Here is a 10,067-nt window from a genome sequence, read left to right as displayed (position 1 = left end):
CACTGTTCTGAGGGGTTTAGTATCAGTACCAGGCAGGTTTACCACTGTTCTGAGCGGTTTAGTATCAATACCAGGCAGGTTTACCACTGTTCTGAGGGGTTTAATATCAATACCAGGCAGGTTTACCACTGTTCTGAGGGGTTTAATATCAATACCAGGCAGGTTTACCACTGTTCTGAGGGGTTTAATATCAGTACCAGGCAGGTTTACCACTGTTCTGAGGGGTTTAATATCAATACCAGGCAGGTTTACCACTGTTCTGAGGGGTTTAGTATCAGTACCAGGCAGGTTTACCACTGTTCTGAGGGGTTAAATATCAATACCAGGCAGGTTTACCACTGTTCTGAGGGGTTTAATATCAATACCAGGCAGGTTTACCACTGTTCTGAGGGGTTTTAAACATATTAATTGTTTCCCTAAGTGGTATATTTAATTATTCGCAATTTTTTTTTGTACCCATTTCCTGTTTGATTTTATGGTCAACAACCAGGTAAATACATCATCGTGTGTCTCTTTGTGGTTGTGAGCTGTGTGTGTTTTCCCATGTTGATGGTGACGAAGGGATGTGACACAGTGGCGCAGTTTTAGTCCCTCAAACTGAGATCAATTGAATTTCACTATGGAAGGCCACAATACAGTCCCTCGAACTGAGATCAACGTAGAATTTCACTATGGAAGGCCACACTACACCTCAAACTGAGATCAACGTAGAATGTCACTATGGAAGGCCACAATACAGTCCCTCAAACTGAGATCAACGGAATTTCACTATGGAAGGCCACAATACAGTCCCTCAAACTGAGATCAACGTAGAATTTCACTATGGAAGGCCACAATACAGTCCCTCAAACTGAGATCAACGTAGACAATACAGTCCCTCAAACTGAGATCAACATGGAAGGCCACACTACAGTCCCTCAAACTGAGATCAACGTAGAATTTCACCATGGAAGGCCACAATACAGTCCCTCAGACTGAGATCAACTCAGCAACGTAGAATGTCAATAGAATTTCCCTTTTCTTTTTGTTGTTGTTGCATTCGATACAGCTCAGTATTTGTAATTTATTTCATACAGTCTTTTTTGCTCATCTCAAAGGGTGCCAATAATGTCAGACTCTGAGTGTATAAAACCGGAGGAACACATTCCTAATATTGAGTCGTTCCTCCCCCCCCTCCTTTTGCCCTCAGAACAGCCTCATCGGGGACATGGACTCTACAAGGTGTGGAAGGCGTTGCACAGGGACGCAGGTCCCGGTTGACTGCAAGGCTTCCTGCTGTTGTGTCCAGTTGGCTGGATGTCCTTTGGGTGGGAGACTATTATTGGTACACATTGGAAACTGTTGAGCGTGAAAAACACAGCAGCGTTGCAGTTCTTGACACACACAAACCGCTGTCCCTGGCACCTACTACCATAACACACACAATAACACACACACAACACACACATTCACGATAACACATACACAACAACACATGCACAACAACACATACACAACAACACATGCACAACAACACATACACAACAACACATACACAACAACACATACACAACAACACATACACAACAACACACACACAATAACACATACACAACAACACATACACAACAACACATACACAACAACACATACACAACAACACACACACAACAACACATACACAACAACACATACACAACAACACATACACAACAACACATACACAATAACACACACACAACAACACATACACAATAACACATACACAACAACACATACACAACACACACACAATAACACATACACAATAACACATACACAACAACACATACACAACAACACACACAACAACACATACACTACACATACACACAATAACACATACACAACACATACACAATAACACATACACAATAACACATACACAATAACACACACACAACAACACATACACAACAACACACACACAATAACACATACACAACACATACACAACAACACATACACAATAACACACACACAACACCACATACACAACAACACATACACAACAACACATACACAATAACACACACACAACAACACATACACAACAACACATACACAATAACACACACACAACAACACATACACAATAACACATACACAACACATACACAACAACACATACACAACAACACATACACAACACATACACAACAACACATACACAACAACACATACACAACACATACACACCACATACACAACAACACATACACAACACATACACAGCAACACACACACACAATAACACACACACAACAACACATACACAACACATACACAACAACATATACACAACAACACACACACAACAACACACACACAACAACACATACACAACAACACAAATACAATCCATGTCTCAATTGTCTCAAGGTTTATAATGTCTTCTTTAACCTGTCTCCTCTCTTCACCTAAACTGGTCAGTGTCTGTCATGGAAAGAGCAGGTGTTCTTAATGTTTTGTCCACTCAGTGTATGTGGCTGTAATATCTGACCTGAGTGGTGACCTGTGTTGGCTTGACTCTGGTATATCTGTAGCAGGTGTTCTTAATGTTTTGCAAGGGGTTTTAGTAACAGTCTGATTTAGTCTCCTTGTAGGGACACTTATAAATGAGGCCTAATTAAAAACAGGGAGTTCTCTGGTTCCCGGGTTCGTTTGGATCACCAAAATACCACGGTCTACATTACGGTGAGGTCAACGACTAATGTAGCTCAGTGGGAAGCATAGCTTTATGGAATGGGAGATTGAGGGATATCCCCCCCAGCCAAGAGGAAGTCTACGGGAATCCCACCTCACCACTTAGTGAGACTGAAATAGGATGAGGGATGACAGAGAGCATGAGGTATGTCTTAAAGATGCCTCAGGATGATTGATGGATGAGTTATGTCTTAAATGGATCTTTCTCGGGGGAGGTCGAAAGGGCAGACGAGGGCGGGGCCAAATCCCTGACGGACACCTTCTGGAAGCTGCCTGAAGTGGGTGGAGCGAGCTGAGCCGACACGCTTGACCTTAAAGGGATAGTCCCACTCCAGAATGAAACTCCTATCAATTTGGTGAGTCTATGTTCTATGAGTGGGTCAAATAACAATCGTCGCCATGATTGTAACTTCGAGGTAGAATATCCTCATTACGGTCAGAGGATGAAGGTTGGAGGTAGAGTATCCTCATTACGGTCAGAGGATGAAGGTTTGAGGTAGAACATCCTCATTACGGTCAGAGGATGAAGGTTTGAGGTAGAGTATCCTCATTACGGTCAGAGGATGAAGGTTTGAGGTAGAACATCCTCATTACGGTCAGAGGATGAAGGTTGGAGGTAGAGTATCCTCATTACGGTCAGAGGATGAAGGTTGGAGGTAGAGTATCCTCATTACGGTCAGAGGATGAAGGTTCGAGGTAGAATATCCTCATTACGGTCAGAGGATGAGGGTTCGAGGTAGAATAACGTGTAACGTGTCGGATATCTCCTGTCGTGTTCCTGTAACCTCTTACTATGTGGGTACGGTGAGACCAAACGTCAACTTAAGACAAAGATATGTGAGCTCCATTCACAACCATGATGAAAAAAATCACCTGTTGCCAAGCATTTCAACAGCCATAATCATGATGAAAAAATCACCTGTTGCCAGGCATTTCAATAGCCATAATCATGATGAAAAATCACCTGTTGCCAGGCATTTCAATAGCCATAATCATGATGAAAAATCACCTGTTGCCAGGCATTTCAACAGCCATAATCATGATGAAAAAATCACCTGTTGCCAGGCATTTCAATAGCCATAATCATGAACTAATAAGTACCTTACTTTATACGGCCGTTGAATTGGTGAAGGCGCCACCTAGTGGAGGAGATGGGGATAAATTACTTCTCCAAGGAGAGACACATTGGTTAGATCCCTTGATCACTCTAGCAGTTCACAATGAGGAATGGTTTTTTCTAGTATGTTCTAAATAGACCAAAATGTAGGTTATAACATCATAATGACCAGTAATGACATCATAATGACCAGTAATGACATCATAATGACCAGTAATGACATCATAATGACCGGTAATGACATCATAATGACCAGTAATGACATCATAATGACCGGTAATGACATCATATTGACAGGGAAATGACATCATATTGGTCAATGACATCATAATGACAGGGAATGACATCATAATGTAATTGTATTGTGTGTCTATGTCTTTATTTGATTGTCATGTTTCCCCACAAAGCTTCCTCTGCTGGGATCTCTGGTTTGGGCCAATACTGACTTGGAATTTAGAATGATGCTCGTCTGTGAGGTTTTGTTGTTGTGACATTGATTACCATTGCCTCACACGCTGAAGAAGGGCTCATAACGTTTGTTTGGCAATAAAAATATGTCAATGTATGGTTATTTACCGGAGAGCTGTCCAATTTCTGTTCTTTGAACCACACACCTTGTAGAATCCATGCCCAGAAGAATTCAGGCTGTTCTGGGGGCAAAGGGAGTTCCGACCCAGTACGGGATGGGTGTACCTAATAAACTGGCCACTGAGTGTCTGTTTCCATAAGAGTTGTGTGAAGTAGGTAGGATCTTATTCAAAATGATTCACAGCTGTAATGGCTGCCGAAGGTGCTTCCACCAAACATTAACTCTGGGCAGGGGGGTGAAGACATTTTTTATTTAATTTGGAACATTTTCTATAATTTTTATTTTACTTTTGAAGATGTGGAGTTGGTTGTGTAGATTGGTAGGAAAGAAATTCAATGTAATAAATGTTTCGATATGTTCAGGGCAGCAAAAAGTCAATGTGTAGACTTTTACTAGAAACTTTATATATCCATAACAAATTCTATTTGAATACAGAATGGAACAAGACAGCAAAGTACATACATTTATAATATTATCAATACAAACTACATATAACAACTACATAAACAATAAAGTACTACATATAGCAGGTAAGTATTAAGTAGAACATCAAACATCAACAACTGACAACATCAGTAGTCCATCAACGTCCATTATCATTAGCCAAGATGGCCGCCTTCTGTCTTCAAGCATTTCCCAGAGGAAGAAGGGACAGGAAGTCTTGGTTACATTTGGCATAGTCTGCAGGATGTTAACTATTCCTCTGTCTTCCCTAATCCCTACCTTTTACACATTTACACATGGGCATAAACCTCTCCCATCTCAGCCAGCAGGGTGGTGTTGAAGGTGATCCTCTGTCTCTCTGCATGTGGCCATGAAGATCTGAACCTCTCCCATCTCAGCCAGCAGGGTGGTGTTGAAGGTGTTCTTGAAGTCCTCAGTGAATGCCAGGTCTGTGGGAAAACGGACCTTGTTGGCCCAGATCAGAGTGGTTCCTGGGAAATAAAATGAGTTGTTTTAAGGCTTTCATGTCTTACATTCGGGGATTTGTTGTACTTTAAAGTGTTCAATGAATCTATCAATGAATCAACTGTTCATCCAACAAATCAACCAAATAACCAACCAACCAATCAACGAATCAATAATTTAACAAATCAACCAATCAATCAATAAACCAATCAATAATTTAACCAATCAGTCAATCAACCAATCGGTCAATCAATCAACCTGGACGGCAGAAGTATCTCATGGTGAACAGCAGCTCTTCCAGGTAGTCATGGTGATACACCACGTCAGCCGCCAGCACGTAGTCATAGCGATAGACAGATCTAGGGTAGATGCGTTCCACGTCAGGACCCCAGGACAGAGCTGCAGCTTGGGGAGTGTTCCTACAACGCCCTCTTGTGTTACGGAGCAGGTTGGCTCTCAGGTTACCTATGATCTCTGGTAGGTCTGTAGCTGTGACCCAGGCACCTGGAGACAGGAAGCACTCTGTTATTCAACTAACAGACACACAGGTGGCCAGTACCAAATCAACCCCTAGCCACTAGTCGTCTAGTGCCGAGGACACTTCATGCAGATCTGAAAAGGTTGGATAGGTGTAAGTGGTATAGAATGCCGGGACCTCCTCCACCTTGATAGGACCTCCTCCACCTTGCTAGGACCTCCTCCACCTTGCTAGGACCTCCTCCACCTAGATAGGACCTCCTACACCTTACAATCCACCTTGTTAGCCACCTTGATAGGACCTCCTCCAACTTGATAGGACCTTCTCCACCTTGCTAGCCACCTTGATAGGACCTCCTCCACCTTGCTAGCCACCTTGATAGGACCTCCTCCACCTTGCTAGCCACCTTGATAGGACCTCCTCCACCTTGCTAGCCACCTTGCTAAAACTTTCTCCACCTTGCTAGTCAACTTGGTAGAACCTCCTCCACCTTGCTAGCCACCTTGATAGGACCTCCTCCACCTTGCTAGCCACCTTGCTAGAACTTCCTCCACCTTGCTAGCCACCTTGATAGAACCTCCTCCACCTTGATAGGACCTCCTCCACCTAGCTAGGACCTCCTCCACCTTGATAGGGCCTCCTCCACATTGATAGGACCTCCTCCACCTTGATAGGACCTCCTCCACCTAGCTAGGACCTCCTCCACCTTGATAGGACCTCCTCCACCTAGCTAGGACCTCCACTACCTTGCTAGGACCTCCTCCACCTAGCTAGGACCTCCTCCACCTTGATAGGGCCTCCTCCACCTTGATAGGACCTCCTCCACCTTGATAGGACCTCCTCCACATTGATAGGGCCTCCTCCACCTTGATAGGACCTCCTCCACCTAGCTAGGACCTCCTCCACCTAGCTAGGACCTCCTCCACCTTGATAGGACCTCCTCCACCTTGATAGGACCTCCTCCACCTAGCTAGGATCTCCTCCACCTTCATAGGACCTCCTCCACCTTGCTAGGACCTCCTCCACCTTCATAGGACCTCCTCCACCTTGCTAGGACCTCCTCCACCTTCATAGGACCTCCTCCACCTTGCTAGGACCTCCTCCACCTTGATAGGACCTCCTCCACCTTGCTAGGAGCTCCTCCACCTTGATGGGACCTCCTCCACCTTGATAGGACCTCCTTCACCTTGATAGGACCTCCTCCACCTTGCTAGCCACCTTGGTAGGACCTCCTCCACCTTGCTAGCCACCTTGGTAGAACCTCCTCCACCTTGCTAGCCACCTTGGTAGGACCTCCTCCACCTTGCTAGCCGCCTTGATAGGACCTCCTCCACCTTGATAGGACCTCCTCCACCTTGATAGGACCTCCTCCACCTTGATAGGACCTCCTCCACCTTGCTAGCCACCTTGGTAGGACCTCCTCCACCTTGCTAGCCACCTTGGTAGGACCTCCTCCACCTTGCTAGCCACCTTGACAGGACCTCCTCCACCTTGCTAGCCACCTTGACATGCTAGGTAGAAATGTTGCCATATTACTTCACCTCTCTGATCTTCTCAGATGTACAATATGAGTAAATGTAATGTAATGTCCAGACTCACCTAGGAGTGTGGCTACAATAGACACTAGGCCAGGACCTGCTCCGAGCTCCAGCACTGCCTTGTCCACCAGGTTCAACTGCTCAACGTTGGTCTCTAGGTAGTGACACAGAGCCAACGCCTGCAGGCAACCAGAGTTACTTTTGAAACCATCATTATAGTTATTAGAACTTCATTAATCATCGTCCATCCATCCACACTGAAATATTTAACCAATCATCATCCTCCATCCACACTGAAAAAATTAACCAATCATCATCCTCCATCCACACTGTGACAAAATTAACCAATCATCATCCTCCATCCACACTGTGAAAAAATTAACCAATCATCATCCTCCATCCACACTGTGACAAAATTAACCAATCATCATCCTCCATCCACACTGTGACAAAATTAACCAATCATCATCCTCCATCCACACTGTGACAAAATTAACCAATCATCATCCTCCATCCACACTGTGAAAAAATTAACCAATCATCATCCTCCATCCACACTGTGACAAAATTAACCAATCATCATCCTCCATCCACACTGTGACAAAATTAACCAATCATCATCCTCCATCCACACTGTGACAAAATTAACCAATCATCATCCTCCATCCACACTGTGAAAAAATTAACCAATCATCATCCTCCATCCACACTGTGACAAAATTAACCAATCATCATCCTCCATCCACACTGTGACAAAATTAACCAATCATCATCCTCCATCCACACTGTGACAAAATTAACCAATCATCATCCTCCATCCATGAATGACTCACTGCTATCATTGTTATCTATGAATGTCATGTTAAATAGTAGACTGGCTCACTGCTATCATTGTTATCTATGAATGTCATGTTAAATAGTAGACTGACTCACTGCTATCATTGTTATCTATGAATGTCATGTTAAATAGTAGACTGACTCACTGCTATCATTGTTATCTATGAATGTCATGTTAAATAGTAGACTAACTCACTGCTATCATTGTTATCTATGAATGTCATGTTAAATAGTAGACTGACTCACCGCTGGCCAGATGACAGCACCGTAAGAGTCCAAGGCCTCAAAGATGCTGATCTCCTCTCCTACGTAGCAAAACACCTCTTTACCAAACTTGGAGTAGGTAGTGGGGGCCCAGGCCTGCTCCTTCTGCTGCTGGGGTTCAGTCTCCTTGGCTTTGTCATCTGATTCCTCCTCACCGTCTATCACTGTTGTCTCGCTATTATCTTCCTCCTCTTCATCTTCCTCCTCATCTTCCTCCTCTTCATCTTCCTCCTCCTCCTCTACTGTAATGAAAGCAGTGTCCTTTTCATCTTTGTGATTTGTGCCTAAAGGATCCATAAAAATCTGGAATACGATTATTTTACTTCAACTGCAGTGATGTTGAAATGACAAGTTAGCTACTAATGGTACAGCCAGCACTCTCTCTCCAGGCTCAGTCTCTCCCACACTTTGTAAAACCCAAGTCTAACACTTGAGTTTTTATCTCTCTCCCCCCCCTCACCCGAACTTCACCCCTCCCCGGACCATGTTTGGTAACAACATATTTTTCCCTGCTTACAGTCTGTCAAAGCTAAGTACTGTAATGACATCCTGACCCCCTTAGACACCCTTCCACAGCCCTCGTTCATTCCCCATGTGGACTGCCTCACAGCGGAGTTGACAAGAGAGCAGAAACGGACGCTTTTAAATCCTTTATCCAACCAAAAAACCATCACCTACCTACTGCAGTCCTTGGTTTTATTTGGTCAGTAGGGTTTTGTGAATCTTAGGAAGTCTCAGAGTCGAGGATTTAAGACTGATCAGAATCCCCCTGGGTCGTCTCCGAGTCGAGGATTTAAGACTGATCAGAATCCCCCTGGGTCGTCTCCGAGTCGAGGATTTAAGACTGATCAGAATCCCCCTGGGTCGTCTCCGGGTCGAGGATTTAAGACTGATCAGAATCCTGCTGGGTCGTCTCCGAGTCGAGGATTTAAGACCGATCAGAATCCCCCTGGGTCGTCTCAGAGTCGAGGATTTAAGACTGATCAGAAGGATCCCCTGGGTCGCTGAGGATTTAAGACTGATCAGAATCCCCTCGTCTCCGAGTCCATTTAAGACTGATCAGAATCCCCCTGGGTCGTCTCCGAGTCGAGGATTTAAGACTGATCAGAATCCCCCTGGGTCGTCTCCGAGTCGAGGATTTAAGACTGATCAGAATCCCCCTGGGTCGTCTCAGAGTCGAGGATTTAAGACTGATCAGAATCCCGCTGGGTCGTCTCAGAGTCGAGGATTTAAGACTGATCAGAATCCCCCTGGGTCGTCTCCGAGTCGAGGATTTAAGACTGATCAGAGTCCTGCTGGGTCGTCTCAGAGTCGAGGATTTAAGACTGATCAGAATCCCCTGGGTCGTCTCAGAGTCGAGGATTTAAGACTGATCAGAATCCCCCTGGGTCGTCTCAGAGTCGAGGATTTAAGACTGATCAGAATCCCTCTGGGTCGTCTCCGAGTCGAGGATTTAAGACTGATCAGAATCCCCCTGGGTCGTCTCCGGGTCGAGGATTTAAGACTGATCAGAATCCTGCTGGGTCGTCTCCGGGTCGAGGATTTAAGACTGATCAGAATCCCCCTGGGTCGTCTCCGAGTCGAGGATTTAAGACTGATCAGAATCCCCTG

At 44.7% G+C, this 10,067-nt stretch overlaps 1 protein-coding gene across 1 annotated transcript; it reads right to left on the bottom strand.

The window, feature by feature from the left end:
- Positions 1–4,918: 4,918 nt before the first annotated feature.
- On the bottom strand, positions 4,919–8,852 carry LOC135530409 (protein-lysine methyltransferase METTL21C-like). The gene is made up of 4 exons (XM_064958743.1): positions 8,439–8,852; positions 7,417–7,534; positions 5,598–5,843; positions 4,919–5,365 (listed from the first exon to the last, which is right to left on the bottom strand). The coding sequence occupies exons 1-4, from the start codon at positions 8,751–8,753 to the stop codon at positions 5,193–5,195; spliced, it is 852 nt and encodes a 283-aa protein (XP_064814815.1). The 5' UTR covers positions 8,754–8,852; the 3' UTR covers positions 4,919–5,192.
- Between the last annotated feature and the right edge of the window lie 1,215 nt (positions 8,853–10,067).

Source organism: Oncorhynchus masou, unplaced genomic scaffold, assembly GCF_036934945.1.
Source record: "Oncorhynchus masou masou isolate Uvic2021 unplaced genomic scaffold, UVic_Omas_1.1 unplaced_scaffold_1336, whole genome shotgun sequence".
NCBI classification, from domain to species: Eukaryota; Metazoa; Chordata; class Actinopteri; order Salmoniformes; family Salmonidae; genus Oncorhynchus; species Oncorhynchus masou.
Note: the sequence above shows the minus strand (reverse complement) of the source record. Positions and strands in the feature narration are given on the sequence as shown.

Coding starts and splice junctions, on each gene's coding strand:
- LOC135530409 (XM_064958743.1), bottom strand. CDS start 8,753: ATGGATCCTTTAGGCACAAATCACAAAGATGAAAAGGACACTGCTTTC. Junction 7,535..8,438: donor GTGCTGTCATCTGGCCAGCG/GTGAGTCAGTCT, acceptor GGTTGCCTGCAG/GCGTTGGCTCTGTGTCACTA. Junction 5,366..5,597: donor GAGATACTTCTGCCGTCCAG/GTTGATTGATTG, acceptor TTTATTTCCCAG/GAACCACTCTGATCTGGGCC.